Source organism: Lepidochelys kempii, chromosome 1 (genome assembly GCF_965140265.1).
Source record: "Lepidochelys kempii isolate rLepKem1 chromosome 1, rLepKem1.hap2, whole genome shotgun sequence".
Classification (NCBI taxonomy): domain Eukaryota; kingdom Metazoa; phylum Chordata; order Testudines; family Cheloniidae; genus Lepidochelys; species Lepidochelys kempii.
This window is the reverse complement of record NC_133256.1, coordinates 340721993-340745004: the sequence shown is the minus strand read 5'-3', so window position 1 is coordinate 340745004 and position 23012 is coordinate 340721993. Positions and strand designations below refer to the sequence as shown.

General features: G+C 44.4%; 1 protein-coding gene across 3 annotated transcripts in view; it reads right to left on the bottom strand.

The window, feature by feature from the left end:
- SFMBT2 (Scm like with four mbt domains 2) overlaps positions 1-23012 on the bottom strand; it is a 189645-nt gene that overhangs the window by 103178 nt on the left and 63455 nt on the right. For all 3 annotated transcript variants that reach the window (XM_073328829.1, XM_073328832.1, XM_073328828.1), the window contains one exon: positions 1352-1440. In XM_073328829.1, coding sequence (XP_073184930.1) covers positions 1352-1440 — 89 coding nt within the window. The remainder of the gene's footprint in view (positions 1-1351; positions 1441-23012) is intronic.

Sequence of the window (23012 nt, the reverse complement as noted above, 5' to 3'; positions counted from 1 at the left end):
TGGCTGTGTTTTTACACGTCCCCTCATCTCACCTGAGCAAAACAGAGAGACTCCCTGTTGCCAGCAGAGCTTTCGTGCACTAATCGCCAAATCCTGTCCCCAGAGTGACTGGACTTTGCGCTGGGGAGATCCAGGGGGTCAGAGGGAAAATGAATTCTCCCTACATGGGCAGAGCCACCCCACAGCTTTGTCTAGCATCGGCCTATGGACTGATCAGTGGATCCAGCGAATCTCCACCCCCACTTGTCTGCTGGCCCGACACCCTAACACCCGGCTGGCTGGAGAGACCTGTAGCGCTGTACTTCATGGGGCAGACCCCCTCAAGCCCCTCCCTCAAACTCCACAGTGAAGAGACGTAGATTCTTCTGCCTTTGGGGCTTCCTGTATCTCTTACTTGCGCCTACAGGTGATATGAACTCCGTCCTATAGGGTTCCAGTAGGAAGACACCTTTGACCTCAATGGGCACTGGATCAGCCCCATTAGGTTATGTCTACACTGTAGCTAGGAGGTGTGATCCTAGCATGGGTAGACAGACTCACGCTAGCTCTCCTTAAGTTAGTGCGCTAAAACTAGCAGTGTGGATGTTACGGCAGGAGCGGCGGCTCAAGCTAGCAGCCCAAGACCATGCCCACCTGGCCCCCGGGTCCAAACTGAGGTGGTTACCCCAATCATAGAATCATAGAATATCAGGGTTGGAAGGGACCTCAGGAGGTCATCTAGTCCAACCCCCTGCTCAAAGCAGGACCAATCCCCAACTAAATCATCCCAGCCAGGGCTTTGTCAAGCCTGACCTTAAAAATATCTAAGGAAGGAGATTCCACCACCTCCCTAGGTAACGCATTCCAGTGTTTCACCACCCTCCTAGTGAAAAAGTTTTTCCTAATATCCAACCTAAATCTCCCCCACTGCAACTTGAGACCATTACTCCTTGTTCTGTCATCTGCTACCACTGAGAACAGTCTAGAGCCATCCTCTTTGGAACCCCCTTTCAGGTAGTTGAAAGCAGCTATCAAATCCCCCCTCATTCTTCTCTTCCGTAGACTAAACCATCCCAGTTCCCTCAGCCTCTCCTCATAAGTCATGTGTTCCAGTCCCCTAATCATTTTTGTTGCCCAAGCCGCGGCCCCCGCTGCTATGTCCACACAGCTATTTTTAGCGGGCTAACTTAAATGGAGCTAGTGAGAGTCTATCTACCTATGCCAGGATCACACCTCCCAAGCGCAGTGCAGACACACCCAAAGGGGATACACAGACACTGCAAGCACAGAGCCCTATATTTTAATGTTGAGCATTGCTATAATACAAACATTGTGCCATGTTATTAAATATAAACTGCAATCTAATACATACGCCTTCCAGTAAATTTGCAGGTGCCGTTCGGGAACCTGTCAGATCGTGTATAAGAAATGCCGTCCAGTCGGTGTACTTCTCTTTGATTGCTGGGGGAAAAAATAAAAGAAACATTTAGCACTGCAGAGGACGCCACATACATTATAGAGCCACTTTCCATGGTCACGACAAGTATGGCCATGGGCTTATCAGCTCTGGGCGTTTGCTGTATCCAACAGAAAACAGAGCCAAGAGTTTAAAGTTTTAGATGCAAATACAGTTTCCACTATGAAAGAATAGGCCCCAAAGAGTCCACACGCACACACACAGAGTCATATCCTTAGCCGGTGGAAGTAGGTGTCGCTCCATGGAAGTCAAGGACATTGATTTACACCAGATGAGGAGGCGGATGACCAGCGGCATCTTCCCAATCACAAGCTTCATGTTCACCACTTAGGCTCACACTTGTTATAAAAGGTATCTCTGAATGTTTTATAAATCACCCCAGAGGACAAAAGCCATGATCACATCCAACCCACTGACAAGGCAGTAACATGGAAACTCCACACCGCATTCTTCCCAGGTAACAGACAAAGCAGCCCTTAGGACATCACTAACTAGCTACTGAATAAATATGTTTGTGAAAAGCTAAGGAAGGATTGAATCAAATTCCTAGGTACTTCTATTCTGCTTCATAAAATCTGATCCACTATCTTCTAGCCAAACAACACACACCTGTATCTTCTTAGGATTTAGCATTAACTAATTTGTTAGATTTAAGCTGGAATTTACAAAGCCATCTGTGGGATTTAGATACGCAATTCCTTTTAAAAGGAGTGGAAACTGGGCACTCAAGCCCCTTCGGGAACTCAGAAAGCCTCAGTCTTAGTACAAAAAACCTCCTGTAATTAATCTTGTGTTTTTGCAACTGAGGAGCTCTGAGGATACATTCTAATTTCACCTGCCTATAATTGGGAGTTAGAGATCAGATTTTTTTTTTCAGACCGCATTCTGAAAATGCCTATGTATAAATGCCTTCTTTTTTTCACCATTCCTGGTCTCTGTTCTATTCCTGTCTGCTTGCTTTAGAATCAGAAACTCCAGTCTAATCTGAAACACCAGTGGGAACACAGGAATTGCCATATAGAATCAAATCAGAACAATGGTCCAGGTAATCTAGTATCCTGTCTCTAATAATGGCGAGTGGCAGATTCACCAAAGGAAGCTAGCCGAGCTACGGGACAACAAGCTGCATTGTATTTTGGCTCACACATCAATTAAGTTGTCAGCCCAGTTCTGACGCTGACGCTTTGTGCTTAGTGATGATGTGGGACGCAGACAGAACCCAGTTTGGAATTTTCAGGGCTGGCAGGCAGAAAAAAAACCATCCAGGATTTTCCAAATGCCTAGTGATTTTGGATGCATCAATTTTCAGCTGCCCAGTTTTCAGAAAGTGCTATACACCCGGCCCCTTGTAAATCAAGCCCCTTTTAAGCTGTCTCAACCTGAGTACCCAAAATCACAATGCACTTTTTATAATCTTGGCCTTTGTTTTTTTACACTGATTTCAACCAACTCAACAGCAGTTGCCTGACTTCGTCACGGTCATCTCTTTTGGGTCTTTGTCCTAACTGCTCTCATTTTCTTTTTTCTAAATAGTGATCTATGGGGCTGAGGTAACTTTGTGTCTCTTCCTTCAACAGGGACATTTTTATTGCAGACTCTTCTTAGGTTCTCCCACACAGGACCCGTCATGCTGAATCTATCTGTAGGATCTAAGCCAACTTCTGCCATTTCACGGAAGTCAGATCGAACAAAGAAAGCCAGCTCAACAAATTCTTTCAAACAGCTTTCTTTCATCCAGCACGGTAGTTTTCTCCTCATAATTCACTACAGAAGCAATGCTTTACCAAGTGATCACTGAAACCTTTAGACAGACTCCCACAGATTTTTTGGGGGGAAGGGGAAGTAGAGTGTAGCCAACTGATTCAAAGCCACGCAGACAGCATTGCATGTTCGCTTTGGTGGGGTTTTTAAATTAACTGCCCTAATCCAAATTCTGATCACAATGCATTTATATTCTCATCATCTCTTTGAAAGCCATTCAGCATTACTTCTGCCTGGACTGTGTGCCACTTACACAGACGAGGTGGGTGAGGTAATATCTTTTATTGGACCAACAACACTGTATGAGACTTTATACCGACAGGAAACATCCTTTGCTTTGTAAATCCAATAGATTTCCGGTTCAGAGACTTTAAGATGGTTTTGCTGGGGTGGAGACTCTGATCTGGTGTCCAATGTGTGAATTCACTCTGGGTAGGGATAAGCGCCCAAGGTCGTCTGCATCATTTAACCCTCTGCAGTGGAGCTGTGCAGAGGATCCCTCCCAAAGAGACCTATGCACAAAAAAGAGGGGTGGCTCTAAATAGGCCAGCAGACAAGGCAGCATTCAAGGTGGGCTGGGGTGTTGCCATGGGACTACAATGGAACTATTCATGGTACTGTGTGTTCTTGGAATGCTTGCTCGTGTCCATTTCAGTAGACGTGTGTAGGAAGGTTTTACCCGAGCAGTCCCCGTCGGGTCGGCTGTGGAGCCCCCTGGAGTGGCGCCTTCATGGTGGTGCATATAGGTCCCTGACGACCTGCTGCCTGCTCAGTTCCTTCTTGCCAGAATACTCCGACAGAGGGGGAGGCGGGCGGGATTTGGAATGGACATGAGCAACACATCTCAGAGAACAACAGTTACAAAATGGTAAGTAACCGTTTTTTCTTCTTTGAGTGCTTGCTTGTGTCCATGCCAATAAGTGACTCCCAAGCAGTTTCCCCGGAGGAGGGGTCGGAGTTTACAGAGTTGCTGAATGCAGGACTGCCCTGCTGAAGGCCACATCGTTTCTCGCCTGTTGACTGATGGTGTGGATGGAAGACAACTTTGCTGCCTTGCATATGTCCTGAATAGGGACTTGCATGCAGAATGCGGTGAAAAAAAATGTTTTTCAGAATGCCCCAGCTCACCTCCGCTCCGCCTCCACCTCCTCCCCTGAGTGCTCCGCTGCCACTCCGCTTCTTCCTCCCTCCCTTCCAGGCTTCCCTTGCCAAACAGCTGATTGGCGCGGCAAGCCTGGAAGGGAGGAGAAGCGGAGCTGCGGCGCGCTTGTGGGAGGAGGTGGAGTGGAGGTGAGCTGGGGGGCAGAGGGGGTGCAGCAAGTAAGGGTAGGGATGCAGAGGAACTGCTTATGGTAACATGAATTCAGATATAAGGAGGTAAAGCAGCCCCGCTCCTCGGAGCGCTGCTTTACCGCGTTATATACAAATTTGTGTTATATCGGACCACATTATATCGCGGAAGGGTGTACATAAAAAGTTGTTTCAAGGAGGAGAGTTGAAAATTGTTCTTCTTAACCTCTGAGGACAGGACAAGAAGCAAGGGGCTTAAATGGCAGCAAGGGAGGTTTAGGTTGGACATTAGGAAAAACTTCCTAACTGTCAGGGTAGTTAAGCACTGGAATAAATTGCCTAGGGAGGTTGTAGAATCTAAGTCACTTAAGGTTTTTAAGAACAGATTAGACAAACAACTAACAGGAGTCCTGCCGTGAGTGCAGGGGACTGGACTAGATGACCTACTGAGGTCCCTTCCAGTCCTACACTTCTATGATTCTATATAAACACACTAGAGAGCTGGTAGCTAATTGGAAACTGTTGTTTCAGCAGTGCTGATAACACGATAACAATAGAGGGGAAAAGGCACAAGTGCTCCCATTAAAATAACAGACTGTAATGTTGGGGCTGAAGAGCAATACACGCTGTGGTCGAGTGGATAGACCATGGGCCTACGAGCCAAGAACCTACTGTTCTATCCGTGCCAGTGACTCACTCTGTGATACAGCGGCAACCTATTAACCTCGCTGAGCCTTAGTTTGGCCATTTGTATGATGGGGATAATATTTATCTAGCTCACAAGGGAGTTAAGAGACTATGTTTGCAATCCCATGAAACCCTTGTGTCTGAAGAGCTATATTCAGTAAGACCAGGTATTACTACAATATTGCCAACTCTTGGGAGTTTCATGATAGTTGGTCCTTTTTTTAAAGCCACAGCTCCTGGAGTACATGAGGATCCTGGTTTTTTCTTTTTCTTAAAAATAATTGGCTAGCTGTAGAGAAAAGCCCAAAGCCTACTGGCTCAAAAACCAATAAAAAGAACCCACATGTTTGTTTAAAATCTCATGATTTTTAAGCCAATTTTATGATTGAGGAGAGGTGGGGCAGGCTGACTCATTCTTTTTGAATGCTTGGGATTGGCAATCTACGTGATACATTTTCTCCTCCGCCAGTCACAGGATTCATACTCTGCTTTTGGTTTCCAGTATCAGCAAGTGGGTCAACAATAGTTTCTTTTGCCACCAGCAGCACTGTACAGTAGGCAAATCTACAATTTCTTCCATTAGACTCTCTTATCTTCCTAGGTTCCATTCCGGCGCTTTGTCCTTGAAAGAACAAAAACAACCAGCCCAGAGGCAATGATGATCAAAGCTCAGGTTAGGCGGATGGGTCATGTGATCAGAACGGGTAGTGATAGACTCCTGGAAAAAGTCCTCTATGGTGAGCTGAAACTCGGCAAGCCCAAGAAGAACAGTCAAAGTAAACACTTCAAAGACACGCTTAAGCAAAATCTCAGCTCATGTGGTACACTGATAACTTGGAAGACACAGCCAAAGACAGATCTGAATGGAGAACCACTACCGATGAAGGTTGTGCAACACTTTGACAAAGACAGATGCGAAAGACTGATTGAAAAAAGAATCAAGTGTCATGCCAAATCTTCAGTGGGATCCTAAACATTCTTATATGATGTCTGTTTGCAAGTCTTGCTCTGCACAGATCGGACAGTACAGCCACAAGAGAACACACAAGATACCGTGACAACATTGCTGCATAGGATGGACAGCCATATGGGTATCACTGTCCATTGCTTCCCTCTTTGAGTCTCAGAAATACTTTCCTTGCCATAATAAACAGGGGAAACATTTCCATGAATATCACATAGGGTCACTGTATTAAACGGATGTGCAATTTCCCAGCACGGCCATCGTTCATTTGGAGGTTATTGTAAATCCCACTCTCTTTATTACACACACCGTTCATCTGCATCCCTGCACGAGGACGCTCTTTCACAATAAAGAGGTTACTCTACTGAGGATGTGTAGTAGAGCTCCCAAAGCTGCAAACTTCATTCACAAAGAAAGAGCCGACTGATATTTACATGGACAGACATTGCTGCAGGAGCAGGGAAATTTTTTTTTTTTTTTTGCTTCAGCTGATAATCCACTTTAATGTAACTATGGCAGGAGCAAGTGAGGGGCAGTGTGATGAGACAAGCTGGGTAGAAATGGGAAGGGAACTATGGAGAGGAAGAAAGTCGTAGCTACATTACCTGCAGAGAGCATATATTGTTCCCTGAGCCTGCACAAGGCCCTTAGTGTGAACTTCATGGGAACAGAGCGAATTGGAAGGAAGGCATCTCTATACAGCATGCCAGGCTCACCTACCAAGAGATTTCCTGGCAGGAGGCAGTTGAATCTGCATTAGCTCCCCTCCCAGCCTTTGTCATCCCTCAAGGTGGGGGTTTTAGGGTTCAGGCTCGGGAAGGGCAGCTGGGGAGCATGGCCTAAAGACAGGCTTCCTACGTGAGCAACCCAAGATCCACAAGGAGAGTATGGTTTCCCTGTGCGACTCCAACGGTCCCGTTTGAGAAATCCAAGTTCCGCATTCAATAGAGTTCACACCAACAGCAGAGCACTTAGCCACGATCTTTAAATAACTTAATAAAACAGCATCTTAAGCTCTACCTGTTCCAAGGAAGAAATGCTGTGGTCTAGTGAGTAGTGCACAGGCTGCAGACCGAGACTACCTGGGATCTAATCCTAGCTCGGGGCAAGTCACTCCACCTGATCCAAACGCCAGTGAAGACAGTGGCCCTAAGCCTCCTTGTGTCTCAGTCTCCCACTCTGCAAAATGGTGATAGCAATATGCAAACACCTTTATAAAGTGCTTTGAGACCTGTGGATGAAGTGTTTGAGTTACGATGCACTCAGTTCTCCAGTTACCTGTTCCTGTTTGAAACTGTCAAATGCCCCTGGGATTCGAATAACCCAAAGGGACAATAAAATAATTCAAGCTGGTTGGGAACTGGAAAATTCTGTTCTGCAGGAAAACTGTGACATTTTGGAGGGAAAAAAATATTCCCAATCAAAATGAAAAGATGGTATTTTGAAGGTTCCTGCAAAACAAAATATTCCGATAAAAATTTGATTTGGGATTCTTGAAATATTTCATTTTGATAGGGAAACATATTGTTTCAATAAGGTAAAAATCTTTTCATTTTATCTTTGTCATTTTGATTCATTTTTTCCACACTTTAAAATTATATTTATTCAGACATAAATACTATAATAAAATTAATCTTTTAATGTAAAATCAAAAAGATAAAGTCAAACTGAAATGTTTGAACGTTCTCCAACTGAATGGATTTGTCCCTACTTTTCTTCCCCCATCAAATGGTTCATTTCCACTTTTCCCTGTTGAAAATGTCAAATGCGACACCACCCCACAAAACAACTGAAATTTGATGAAACTGCATTTTTCAACGGAAAAACTGTTGTGTCAAAAAAACTGCAACTGGCTTGACAAATAATGCCCTTGTGAATTAAATCCCAGCTGGGGCATAATGTTTTTTTTATTTTCATTTATTTATAAATCGTCCCCCCGTGGTTGTGGTCTCAGCTGATGGCTGGATTGTGGTTAAGAGATGGGGACTGGGACTTGTATGATGCAAACTAAATTCGCAACTCTGCCACCGACTTCCCTTAGTCTCAATTGTGCCTCAGTTCTCCAGGTGAAAAACAGGGATAATTTGTCCAGCTTGTCTCTTTATTGTAAACTCTTCAGGGCAGGGAATGTGTCTTAGGATATTTATGTTCAACGCCTAGCCCAATGAGGCCTTGATCTTGGCTGGTGCCTTTAGGTGCTACTGCAACACAAATAATAAAAATAAAAAAAAAATACGTTTAAAAGATGGTCACTTTCGAACAAGAAAAGACTAAATTTATACATAAGAGGTTTCGTAACATTTGGCAAATGAAAATGATTGTTCGCTGTGGGAATGCTGAAAAAAAGCCAAATGTGCATTACTAAAATAAACATCCTGAAAATAGAAAAGGAGGACTTGTGGCACCTTAGAGACAGTCTCTAAGGTGCCACAAGTCCTCCTTTTCTTTTTGCGAATACAGACTAACAAGGCTGCTACTCTGAATCCTGAAAATGGATCTGTTAGTCCACAGATGAAGTTTTGAACGAGTGTTTTTGTATTTTCAAAATTCCAAAAGCGTGCTGTAAAAAAACAGCATGATTGCTTGTTTAACGAACTTCTTCATGATCTGGGCCACAAACAAAGAGGTGTGTGAATCAGCTTCAGATCACACAATCAGCTTTTGCTATAGAACGCTCCTGAAGAATGCAAAACACCTGACGAAAACATTAAATGCTGTATTTTCACTGAAACCAAAGGTTTTAAATAAACTTACATCAAAGACTTCATGAGCATTCAAAAATATATATCTGAGTTGGCCGTTCTTTATATTATGGTTCCATTATATATAATTTATAAAGGATTAATAATCGATGTTAGAAGCATGTTATAAATGAGAGTAATATGTGTTATAGTTATAAACACATCAGTAGAAGGTGTTATAGGTGATTAGAGAACATGGTTCTACTGAAGTATTGGACTCTATAATAATCTATAACAATTGGTTATCCATTTATTAAAACACCTATTAATTATTAACCCTTTCTAAATGGAACCTTAATATGCAATATAAACCTCAAATTAATCTTCTTTTATTTAGACCATCAAAATAAAACAGATGTCATATAATAAGTATGTTGTATGATTTTTATCAAGTCTTCAAAATTGACAGCTGCATCTCTTCCTTTTACGCTACCACAAATACACTGATTAGGGGTTTGGGAAAGAAGTATTCACACTGTCATTTTAAGTAATTAAATGGTTGGCAATTTTCTGCTAGAACGTTTTTCCACTTCAAATTGCCTCGAAATTGACACATTTGGTGAAAGCTGCCCAGTTTCCTACCAGACCACGCGGGCAGTTGCATGGACCATGGGGGTGTGTCTACTCTGCATTGTAAATACAGGTTTGTGGGACCCAAGTTTATGGACTCAGTGTTTCTAAACCCGTGCACGAGCATCCACACTGCATGGTAAACCTGGGTTTACAATTGCTGGACCTGCGTCTCACAACCGCGCTCACGCGTCCATTTTGCACTACACAAACCTTCTGACTCAGATCTGAGGCATGAGCTGTGTCCACACTGCAGAATGACAGGGATTGGACCAGTGTAACAGTGGGACTTGGGCTTGGACCCCACCCCTTCCCAGGTCGGTCATAGGACCCAGGTGCTAACTGATTGCTGACCTGAGTCAGAAACATTTGTGTCTGGACAGTAGTGGGGATTGGGCTCAAACCCAAGACTGACCCTGGGTTTACAATGCAGTGTAGACATACTCATACGGGAGCCCTGGCTTGAGCAGGGGTCTCTGGGTAGGTCTAAACTGCAAATAAAATAAGCTCCACGGCAGCAAGTCTCAGAGCCTGGATCAACTGACTCGGGCTCATGATATGGGGCTAAAAATAGCCATGCAGACATCCCACTTGGGATCTGAAACCTGGCGAGGGAGGTGGGTCTCAGAGCCTGAGCAGAAATGTCTACAATGCCATTTTTGCCCTGGAGTGTGAGCCTGGGCCAGCTAACCTGGGCTCTGAGACTTTCTGCTGTGCGTTTGTTTTGGGTTGCTTTTTTTTTTTTTTGCAGTGTAGAGGTACCCTTAGGCTCACAGCTTCTCGGTAACCTTCCAGGCAGATAGTCGAGCCCCGGAAGCTCAGGGAATCTTGTCCACTTTGTTTAGAAAAATACTCAAAATAAAAGGTCATTTCAATTTTTTTAAACAAAACTTTCAGATTCCTCCCATTCCATGGGAAATTTCAAAATTGCGAGTTTTTGTTCCGGTACGCAACAAATTCTTGGTTTTAATTTCAGAATTTCCCATAGAACATGAATTCCGGCTTTCAAGAGCCCTAATGAAGGCCCCAGTTCAGAAAAACCCTGAGGCACCTACTTAAGTCCATTCCTATACAGAAGAACACTTAAGCATGACTGACTTCCAGCACTTGTGTAAGTGCTGTCTCAACTGAGATGCTGTCTGAATCGGGGCCTATAATTCTTATACTGACCAAGCCAGGCCTAACGCCTTGTTTGCAAAGCTTCATATGTAAATCTCCATGCATCTATTGCACTATAGATCTACAACACATTTATGACACTATATACATTAATAATCGAGATACCCTTTGGGCAGCTAGATGAGATTCTGTCCTCTTTGTAATTGTGACAATATGCAATTACATTAACAGGTACACCTTGTTCTAATCCTAACAATTCTCAAAGTCTTACAGTCTTACCATAAATGTTGCCATTAGAGCTGGTAAATAACTGTCTGGCCAAATTTTCTCCTGTGCCAAAAATGACTCTCAAAGGAGATGGATCACATAAGAGAATCTGGCCCATTGTCCACAAGAAACCCTATTTCTTAACACCCTTTAATTCACCCAATTTACTTGCTGACAATTCTCCTCAGCCTTCTCTTCCTCTTTCTCCTGTCCTCAGTAACCTTGTGATTTTTGCAATAAGATTGTTAGTGATTCTGAGGGTCCAACCACTTTTATTTCTTAATTGAGTCTCTTCACAGTGTAAACGCATCTCTCTATGGCACATGTGAGAGCCATTAACTCCATGCTATACCCCTGTGTCGTATAGCTGGAGAGTGTCTCACTTCATCTAAGGAACATCTTGTTCAAAGGTCAGATATCACTGCTGTGTTTGCTCTTCCTAGGCTCAACTCTTAGCTGAAAAAATATCTTAGAAGCAAACTCTTATTGAGCGGCCACTGCTATGGCTTTCTATTTACGTCCAGGTTTGGAATAGAAATTCTGCTCATAAATCCATGGTCTGGCTGTAATCCACGTGCCACTAACCCACAGCAGTCTGTCTTGATTGGCTGAATGGGGACCGTCCCAGCCATCCCACCAATTCCTGAAGCACAAAGCAGCAATAAATGGTCCCCCTTCCAACGGCGGTGCTCAATTACTTCCTCTCCATTAAAGTCCATATCCTACTTCATTGTTTAAAAAAAATAAATTAAATAAAATACAGAGGAGAGGAATTCAACAATGGGAAACAGCTTTGTTTTATCTAAGCTGCATTACATATACATCGCAATCAGATCGGGCAGATAAAATACAGATGCACATTTATCTGCTCTGTTTACACTTGTCCCAGTCCCGTCCCTGAGCCTGTAAAAATTCACACAATAGCGAGTGGCACTGGACAGCTGGAGAATTACTGAAGTGCAACACCTGAAGCGGGAAAATCAGGAGACTTGAACGGCTATGAGCTACTGCTCTATTTCATAAGCGAACTGGAGATAAATGCAGTGGCTAGATTGGACTGTCACTAGGGAGACTATAGAGAGGCCCACAGAGGACAAGTTTAGGCAGAGTGCCTCTGGGGCCACTGTGACTGTGCCTAACTGCAGAGGGAACAGGGGTGTGTAAGCAGAGTCAGGATGAGCTCCACCCTGACATCTGGTGGTGAGGTGTGGCAAGTTGTGGAAAAGAACTTCAGGGGCCGATCTCATTTGCATAGGCACACCCACCCTGCCTAGAATGAGGCCATAGCTGCCCAAATGGTCACTTTGGCTGCCGTGGGATCCCCAGTGTCTCTGTTATTGGGGCAGGAAGAATAAAATTGTTATTACCCTGATTATGGGAATCAAGGACAGTGGAACTGTACTTGGCCTTTTGTATGATGGAGGGACTCACCATCAACTAAGTAGCACTCGCTAGGCAAGGGACATGGGTTCCAAAACTCTGTGAATTGGGAGAGGCTTGGGATAGGTATTGGTATCTGGTGGTGTGGGTCCCTTTGTGAGGGCCTGAAACACCAATTGCACCTCTGTCTCTTGCTACTGTAGAATATCAGAGATAATTTTGAGTCTACTAAGAGTCTTGCTACAGGTGCTGTGCTGAATTCACTTTGGCCTTATGGTGCCACTGGCACTAAGGCTCCCACTACTACAAGCTAAAATCACTGAGCACTGTGTCAAGTAGTGGGGAGCCTGAAGATCTAGAGTGCAGTAGTGCTGTTTGTGGATAAGCTAGCGGAGCCCTGTGGGGCAGTCAGCTTCAGGTCATGTAAGGTGCCCCTTACCTCTCTTCCCCTCCCCCCACAGGCACACGTTTACCCAGACTGGGGAGTAACACTCTGCAGAAGAACTTTTGAACTCTGGGGCTGGACTTTTTGGACTTTGGGTGATTTTTGGATTGCTGGACTCAAGAGATGTTTGGGTTGTGGGACTCAAGAACCTGAGGGAAAGGGGTGGGTCTTTGCTCATGGTTTGGTTAATGAACACTAGTTGTGGTGTTTTCCCAATTTAATGCTGATGTCGTTTACCTCATGTTATTAAAGATTCTCTGCTACACCGAGACTCTGTGCTTGCGAGAGGGGAAGTACTGCCTCTTTGAGGTGTGTAAGATTTTCCCAGGTCACTGGGTGGGGGCTCGAGCCAGTTTTGCATTTGCTTTGATGAGAGGGAACCCCTGTGTACTGAACTCGGCCCTTGCTGCTATCAACTTGGCCTGGCAGAAGGGTTACATTTTCATAAGGTTACAAGGATCCCCTGGGTCTGGCATCCACATACTAGTTTACCAAGGCCTGTCATGCAAGGTCTCTACTGAAAGCCTGTGTCACTGGTCCCCATAATCATCATGAACGCATGGACGCAGAATGTGCGAGGAGGTCTGTGTACATACTGAAAAATTGTTCTTACGGTTTATGGTCACCAAAAGGTGTGAAGCAGGTTTCTTTCAGGCAAGAGACAACTATCGGTCTGTCTATCTGTATACAGTAAAAGCTGTTTTATCTGGCATGTCAGGGGAATGGTGGGTGCCGGTAAGTGAAAAATGCCGGTTAACTAAGCAGGAGGGAGTTTGGGCGCAGGAGGGGTGAAGGGCTGGGAGTTAGGGTGCTGGATCTGGGGGGCGCGCACCTCGGGCGGCTCCCCACAGCGGTGACCTGTTCCGGCTGCTCCTAGGCAGAGGTGCAGCGGGCGGCTCTGCACACTGCCCCAGCCCACAGGCGCTGCCACTGCGGTTCCGAACCAATGGGAGCTGCGTTGCTAGTGCTTGAGGCAGGGGTTGTGCGTAGAGCCGCCTAGGAGCAACTGGGACAGGTCACCACTTACAGGGAGATGCCCGAGGTGAGTAGCCCCCGGATCCAGCACCCTGAGCCCCCTCCTGCACTCAAACTCCCTCCCAAAGCCCGTGCTCCACACCCCCTCCTGCGCCCTATCCCCCTTCAAGCCCTGCGCCAACCAGACTATAAACCAGAATTTCAATGAAGATCAGAAATACCGGTTTCTAGAGCTTTCCGGTTGGTGAAGTGCCGGATAAAACAGCTGTTACTGTACTGAGTATTGTATACTTCACAATGAATGCCTACTTACAGTCTGAGCAAAATGCTAATCAAGTGATTGCAAAATCTCCAGGAGAGACTGTAGACAGGACAATACAAGCAGTGGGGGTTCTCCTGTTTGCAAGTGAAGACAATGGGTTTGGGGGACTATAACTCTAGGTACAAAGCTCCAGTCGGCATCTTTCGCCTAGGAGTAAGCCGACAGCTTGCTTCATGAACAGAAGATCACAGCCAGGCCTGGCTGTAATACCCTGGAAGGGTTTGGGGCAAGCTTTTGCTCTGTAGGACACGATAATGTCTTGTTAATTAAGTTTAGACTGTAGTGTGCGTGTTGTGATTTTATTTTACATGTCACTCTTGGTTTCCAATATTTCTGCATGCTATTACTTAAATCTCCACCCTTTGTTAAATAAACTGGCACGTGCTTTCTCTGCAAACAAATCTAAGTGCTGTGTTCTCCGGTGTAATGGGGGAGCCTAGGTCCTGGGAATTCTGTCAGCATCCAGTGGAGCAGGGGCTGGGCACGCCAGGGAGACGCACAGTGGACTCGGGGGGGGGGGGTGCCTATCGCTAACCTGTAAAGAGGGGCCTAGAGGGTAATGCTTGTGTTGCCAGAGGCTGGTGGTGTTGAGGAACTGACACGGCTTTCTCATGCCAAGGGCAGGGGGTAGCAAGACGCCTCACAACCCTGGGCACCCCCGGTCACTGCCTAAAGGAGATGCCTTTAAAGACTTGCCAGATGGTGCCTAAGGGGAAGCTGGCTATGGCCAAACCTCTGCCACATCAATGATACCTTCAGTTCCAGGGAACACAATATGCTGGCTTTTCTGGAGGAGAAGGATAGCTATGTGGCTAAGGCCCTAAAGTAGGCCTCGCGAGATGTAGGTTTAGTTCCAGGCTCTAGTTCCTGAGCAAGTGATTTGTTCTCTCTGTGCCTCATCCCAAGGATAATAATCCTTTGTTTTCCCCACCCTTTGTCTATGGGAATTGTGAGCTACTCCGGGCAGGAGCAGTCTCTTATTATGTGTATGTCCAGTGCCTTGTACAACAGAGCCGGGATTGCCTTTAAGTGCTGCTGCCATAGTACTCCTCATCGTAAAGGTACATTTTTGACGCCACTGAGCCATTTCCTACTTTCGACACGTGCATGCGATTTTAAGTATGTCTGTTACGATCAATAAAAAGTGCTCATTTTTAAGTCTCCGATGCACGATAAGCAGGCGCAGTAATACTTAGTTAGCACGTGTTCTGCAGCATTGTTTGTCCTGAGCTCACAACGCGCATCACCAAGGTGGGGATTGTCATGCTTGGGTTACAAGAGGGCAAACTGAGCATGGGAACAGATCTGATGACACCTGGCCTATCCGTCAGTCCTCAGTCCTCCCTCTCCAAGGTTAAGGAGCAAAGGAATAAACAGGGAAGCTAAAGTTAGAGGAGGCTCTCCAGACCCCTCTCCCTGGCTTGCATGAGAACATTCCCCCACAGATCCCCCTCCTCCCTGGCTGTTGCTGTGAGACCGCCCGCTTCGGTTTCAATTGCCTGCCTACCATCATACTTGAACTTGGGAGAGGGATAGCTCAGTGGTTTGAGCATTGGCCTGCTAAACCCAGGGTTCTGAGCTCAATCCTTGAGGGGGCCATTTAGGATCTGGGGCAAAAAATAGGGATTGGTCCTGCTTTGAGCAGGGGGTTGATGACCTCCTGAGGTCCCTTCCACCCTGATATTCTATGATTCTATGAACTGGTCTCCACCAGGTGAAATAGCAGAAGCCACAATAAGTGGGACTTAAAATCAGACAGGGTGAAACCCAAGTAAAATATACCATAGGGAACAAAGAGAATTCTTTCCTAGGTGTCTGGCTCGTGAGTCTTGCCCACATGCGTAGGGTTTAGCTGATCACCATATTTGGGGTAGGGAAGCAATTTTCCTCCAGGGCAGATTGGCAGAGGCCCTGGGGGTTTTTCACCTTCCTCTGCAGCGTGGGGCAAGGGTCACTTGCTGGAGGATTCTCTGCACCTTGAAGTCTCTGAACCACGATTTGAGGACTTCAATAGCTCAGACATAGGTTAGGGGTTTATTACAGGAGTGGGTGGGTGAGATTCTGTGGCCTGCATTCTGCAGAAGGTCAGACTAGATGATCATAATGGTCCCTTCTGACCTTAAAGTCTATGAGTCTACGAATGCTGCAATTGCAGGGAGATGGGCAGGATCCTCTAATGGGCCTTTACCAATTCCAATTTCTACAAACTCATCCAATCAACTTAAAATGGGAGGAAGGAGAAAAGCCCCTGCTGCAAATGACCAGCCTGTCCCTACCTGTAAACTGAGAGCGATCAGCGCCTCCCAGTGGCTGCAAGAGGAGACACCTAATGCACTGACAGTGTGAAACTTCTACAGCAGTTACTGTCCCTGTCCCCTGATGCATCAACGTTAATTTCATCATTTGGCAGACAATTTTTAATCATCATCATACAGATTAGGTAACATTAAATAACAGCAACAGCTCCATTATACTGACCTTGCGTACTCAGCCATGAACACAGGAGAGCAGCCTCTAGGCAATTTACTCGCTGACACAAAAGATCTTCCACGGGCATGAACATGCTGTCATATTCTGGTTGATTACCTATTCTCTTGTATTTGCAGACATAAGCCTGCTCTGTGACAAATGCAGGTTGATTTTTCTGTTTGGGGTATACATGACAATATTGTGGTGTGCATACACAATAAAAGAGAAAGAAAACCTGTAGCACTAAAACAAAATCTCAAGTGCCAGATTATGTTCCTGGTTACAACCTGTGTGCATGTAGAGTAGATCCAGTGAAGTAAAATGAGTTACACCAGTGTAAAACCTAGATTTCTAGGGTGACATCGTGGCTTCAATGAAGCGAAAGAGTTTTGCCACTGATTTCATAGCATATAGTTTCAAACTTAGAGCTAGAAGGGACCACTGTGATCAATTAATCTGACCTCCAGGACACAGGCCAGAGGACTTCCCTGAATTAATTCCTGTTTGATCTACAGCAGATCTTTCAGAAAGACACCCAATATTTAAAAATTGCCAGTGATGGAGAACCCTTGATGTCATTGGGGCCAGGATTTCACCCAGAGATTTTAAGGCCAGAAGGGACCATTATGATCAGCTACTCTGACCTTCTGCATAACACAGGCCAGAGAATTTCACCCAATGATTGCTGCTTTGACCCCAGTGACTTGTGGTCACACTGGAGATGATTTAGAAAAGCATCCAATCTTCATTGAAACACTCCATGTGATAGAGAATTTACCACTTCTCTTGGAAGCTTTCCCATTGGTTAATTACCCTAGTAACCAATGTGAGTGAGATCAGACTCAGAGTGCAAATACCATCAAAGGCAAAGAAAATAGTCCCACTGAACTGCACTTATTTAAAAAAACACAAGAACAGATGGTCAATTCGTGGACAAGATACGATGTTCGGGGTCCTGTAGCAGAGCTCCTGTTTTGGGGCCAGATCCTGATTTGTGTAAATCCAGAGCACCTCCACTGATGCACAATGGAGTTAATCCAGATTTACACCAGTGTAACAGATCAGAATTTGGCACTTGATTTGTTCAGGACCCTTTTTTATAATGTATAACTTGGATTTTTACCCAGCTTCGCTTTCAGAGATGGAAAGTTAATTCAGCATGTTAGAAAATAAACTCAGGCTCTCAAGGCGTTCAGGGAACAAACTCACAGCTGGCATCACTCCAGTGAAGTTTGCTGGCTCATTGCGATCCAAGTCCCACTGAAGACTTTCCACTGCCTTCAACACAAGTTGGATCAGGCCCTAAATTCCATTCCCAAGTCAAAAGTACTTGCATTAGGTGAACTGAAAATACTATTTCTTTTGTTTTTTGCAGGGCAAATATTTGTAGTAAAAAATAAATACAAAGTGAGCACTGTACTCTTTGTATTCTGTGTTATAACTGAATATATTTGAAAATGTAGAAAACATCAAAAAATATTTAAATAAATGGTATTCTATTGTTGTTTAACAGTGCAATTAGTCACCATTAATTTTTTTAATCGCTTGATAGCCCTAGTTCTTTCAGACAAACAAAATTGCCTCAAAGAAACACTCGGCTCCGTCATCAATTTCTCCTAATGTAAACAAACCAGCAAGACCCTGAATTTTAGCTAACCATTAGTCAAAAAGAGGTAACAGTAGTTTGAAGGTGTAGCCTCTTGTAGAATGTGCTGCAGTCCTACAGCCTGGGGCAGTCCTACAGGGTGTAACATCCTTCCTGTGTGCAAACGGTAAGAAGCATTTTTGGTGACCTTTTCTGCCTGAGAGGTGGAGGGATCCAAAGAGACAGTCCCAATCAACATCTGTAAAATTCTCAAACATCCCCAAATTGTTTCTCTGTAAGACATGTGGCATATGCAAAATACACAGTGGTGTAGGATGATATCAAGGTTTTATGAACACTCATTTGGGGCAGATTCTGAAAATCTACCTTGATTATTACCTATGGAGTTAGAATAAGCTCAACTTGAGGAAAAGGGTAGCAGAAGCTAACTCCTGGGGATGCCTTACATAAGCCATTTGTGGCTGTCCCAGTCATGAGTAACGTGACCATTCAATTGCAATAAAAGCTTATATCACATCAAATATTCCACATACATTTTATCCAGGAGGCTAGTGTCGGAGAATGAGTCACTGTAGAAAGAGTTTGGCTGTGCTGGGTGATTTGAAGGGAAAACTTAGCCAGAACCTAACCCAAATCCAGACATGAACTCTGCCTGATCCTCATCCAATTGCAAAAGCCTGGACTTATCTCTGCTTGTGAAGAAGAGCAGCACATTTATGTCCTACCCATTCTATCAGGCCAGCCCCTTGTTGATTCTGCCCCAGAACAACATCTGAAAATTAGAGAACATTTGGTAAAGGAATGCCATTAAAGTACAAATACCATGCCCCAGGCACTGACCTCACCTCAGCAAACTCTATCCAATTATCTCTAACACCAAATGCCTTTTCTGACTGCTAAATCCACAGCCATATTCTGAAAGCCACTCTTTGGCAACAGCTCCATAAAATGTATCAAATGTTCAGCAGTGCAATGTTCTTATGCAAAAAATCAAACTACCTTGCTGCACAATCACCTTTATTCCTGGCCATATCCAGTGCCTACAATGGAGAGCCACAAATAACATATATAATTTTAGAGAGTCAAGGTGGGTGAGGGAATATCTTTTATTGGGCCGACTTCTGTTGGTGAGAGAGGCAAGCTTTGGAGCTACACAGAGCTCTGCTTCAGGTGTGGGAAAGTGTCACAGATAAATACAAGGTTGAACAGATAATTTAGCATAAGTAGTTAGGACATATTTATCTTGAAAAAAGAACAGGAGTACTTGTGGCACCTAAGAGACTAACCAATTTATTTGAGCATAAGCTTTCGTGAGCTACAGCTCACGCATCCGATGAAGTGAGCTGTAGCTCACGAAAGCTTATGCTCAAATAAATTAGTTAGTCTCTAAGGTGCCACTAGTACTCCTGTTCTTTTTGCAGATACAGACTAACACGGCTGCTGCTCTGAAACCTGTCATTTATCTTGAAGGCTCCCTTAAAATATGTGCTAATTATTTATGCTAAACTATCTGTTGACTTTTAATTTAGCTGCGACCCTCTGAATACCCTTCCCAGACCTGAAGAAAAGCTCTGTGTAGCTTGAAAGCTTGTCTCTCTCTCCAACAGAAGTTGGTCCAATCAAAGATATTACCTCAGCCACCTTGTCTCCCTAATAGCCTGAGACCAACACGGCTACAACAACACTGCATACAGATATATAATTCTGACATTTCAAAGCTGTTCTATTCACTTTCATACTCCAGTTGCTACAGAAAAAGAAGAAACAAAAACCACAAGAATGACTGATGAGAGGAAGCATATAGCACATTATATGCGAATGGATCATTTAAAAGAACACAGAAGAACAAATATGAAAACCAGAACAGGGATCAAAAGAAAACCTTCCGAACAGAGAACAGTCTCCAAGACTCTGTGTAGAATCCCACAGGGCAAAAGACAGCCTTGTCTAGTTGCTGAAACACTGTATTCTGAGGCAGAATGCACAGGTTCCTGGCTGTGCTCCCGACCTGTTATGTGACCTGTAGCGCAAGTCACTTCAGCCTAAAGCACACCTGATTTTTAGGTACCTAGTCTGAGACACGTAGAGCCTAACTTTCAGAGGTGCGAGTGTAGCGACTGACCTCCTGGCTGACACACCCGCGACTGAAGCAGGGATCTCCCGAGCTAAACCAGCGAGTTGCTTCAGCTCAAGACTCTGTAGGTGGGGCTGTAACAACTCACATCCTCTGTGTATTGGCAGAACCTGTAACACACACTCACAAGTGGGTTACACAAGCACCTGTAGCTCCTATTGGAGTCGTGGGGGGTCCAGCATCTCTGAAAATTTGGCCCTACTTGTCTCAGACTGGACATCCAAAACTGAGGAATCCATAAGTAGAGGAAACCCTTTGAAAAAATTTAAGCTTCAACTGCTCCATGACTCAGTTTCCCCATCTTTAAAAGAGAGATGATAAAAGCTAGCTACCTCACTGGGTTCACGCAGTAAGTCACTAGCAGAGCCGGGAGCTGAATGTTTATGTCCTGTTTTATGATTTAATCCTAATCCATGGCTCCGCCACATCCTCATTAAGCAAATAACTAATAAGCCTGGTTTCATTTGTCACCTTCTCTCGACCCCTTGTAAAATCAGAAATACGTGGAAAAAGCTCACTTTGCAGCATATTCTGTGATTAATCTGAATTCTACTGCCTAGCGTCTAATGATCAAATCCCATTTAAATTGTTTTAGTGTCCCATGGACGTGTGATGTAAGCAACACAAATCAGAATGTGGAGGGCCTTATGAACATTCAATACACGTCCTTTCTGAAATTAATGGCACAGCCAGGCCCCAGGAGATGCCCTACATCTTATGTGCAGGATGTAAATTCACAATCATCATCATCATATCACCAAAGAAATATTCTATTATGTCACCTTTTGCGCTTGCTAAAGTCCATTTTCCTCTCTTGAGCCTAGAAATGGGCTTGAACTATCAATCCCAGGATCAAAAATCGCTCCCAAACTTCGGAAGAGATCAGGTCTGCCTCTGGGCCCCGAATGTACAGCTCAGCTCCATCCCTACAGAATAGACTTTCTGCACATAACCTGAGACCCGGCTTCTATTCCTAGCTCTGCCACTAAATTGCTGGGTGACCCTGAGCAAGTCCCCTCTTTGTGCCTCAGTTTCCCCATCTGTAAAAGGAGGCTAATGATACTGACCTCCCTTGTAAAGCACTTTGAGATCTCCAGATGAAAAGTGCTATATAAGAGCTAGGTATGACTGTCATTATTAACTGTTATTTATTATTTGTCTTGCAGAAATACTTAGACACACCAACCCAGATCAAGGCTGCATTGTGCTAGGTGCTATACAGAGAAGCCGTACCAAGATAGCCACTGGCCCAAAAAGCTCACTATGTAGGTGATGACAAGTTACAAGAGGTGGATGAAGCAAACAAATGTGGAAGGGTGGGGAGAGGGAAGAAGCAGATAACAGTAAGACTAATAAAGCCAGCAAATCACCATACAATAGTCATACAACAAGCACAAGGTCTCAGAGCACTTTGGGCCAGATTTTCCAAAGGAGCACAGGAGTGACCAGATTTTCAAAAGAGGGTGTTGGGAGCTGAACTTTGACCCTTACTGAGGTGCCTAAACAGGAGCTGACCTCTTGCGAAAATCAGATGCCAAGTTTGGATGCTAAAAGTTTGCCCTAAGTGTCCAGCCATTGTCAACCGGAAATGCGGTTCCTGCTAGTTGCACCATACCAATCCAGGCCTGCAGGCATTTTATTGATCCTTGCCAGCAGAAAACAGAAGCCAAAGGGGTGTTGTTCTAAATGTAAGGAAAGATGGGACTTTAGTGATGAGATTAGTATGCAGAACTCTGGTTTCTCTCTCAGCTCAGCTACATGGACACTATGAGAATTAATACGGCCTAGTCTACCAAAAACAATCCCTACCAGAAATGGGGAGAGGTGAGAAAAAAAGATGGTATAAAGCTGGCCAGCCTTCCAGGAGAAGGGAGAGTCTCATTCACCCTTCCTTGTTTCTATTCAGTCCTGATTTCATCATAAAAAGAAAAGGAGTACTTGTGGCACCTTAGAGACTAACCAATTTATTTGAGCATAAGCTTTCATGAGCTACAGCTCACTTCATCGGATGCATACTGTGGAAAGTGTAGAAGATCTTATTATATACACACAAAGCATGAAAAAATACCTCCTCCCACCCCACTCTCCTGCTGGTAATAGCTTATCTAAAGTGATCACTCTCCTTACAATGTGTAAAGTCTCTACGTAAAAGAGTAAATGGACACAAATCAGATGTCAAGAATTATAACATTCATAAACCAGTCAGAGAACACTTCAATCTCTCTGGTCACGCGATTACAGACATGAAAGTAGCTATTTTACAACAAAAAACTTCAAATCCAGACTCCAGCGAGAAACTGCTGAATTGGAATTCGTTTGCAAATTAGATACAATTAACTTAGGCTTGAATAGAGACTGGGAGTGGCTTAGTCATTATGCAAGGTAGCCTATTTCCCCTTGTTTTTTCCTCCCCCCCCTCCCCCCCCCGACGTTCTTGTTAAACCCTGGATTTGTGCTGGAAATGGCCCACCTTGATTATCATACACATTGTAAGGAGAGTGATCACTTTAGATAAGCTATTACCAGCAGGAGAGTGGGGTGGGAGGAGGTATTTTTTCATGCTTTGTGTGTATATAATAAGATCTTCTACACTTTCCATAGTATGCATCCGATGAAGTGAGCTGTAGCTCACGAAAGCTTATGCTCAAATAAATTGGTTAGTCTCTAAGGTGCCACAAGTCCTCCTTTTCTTTTTGCAAATACAGACTAACACGGCTGTTACTCTGAAAGATTTCATCATAGTTTCTTTTTAAGTCAGGACAGTTAGGGCTTGCCTACATTACACCAGCTTTGCCAATATAGCTATACAAGTATAGCTATGCTGGC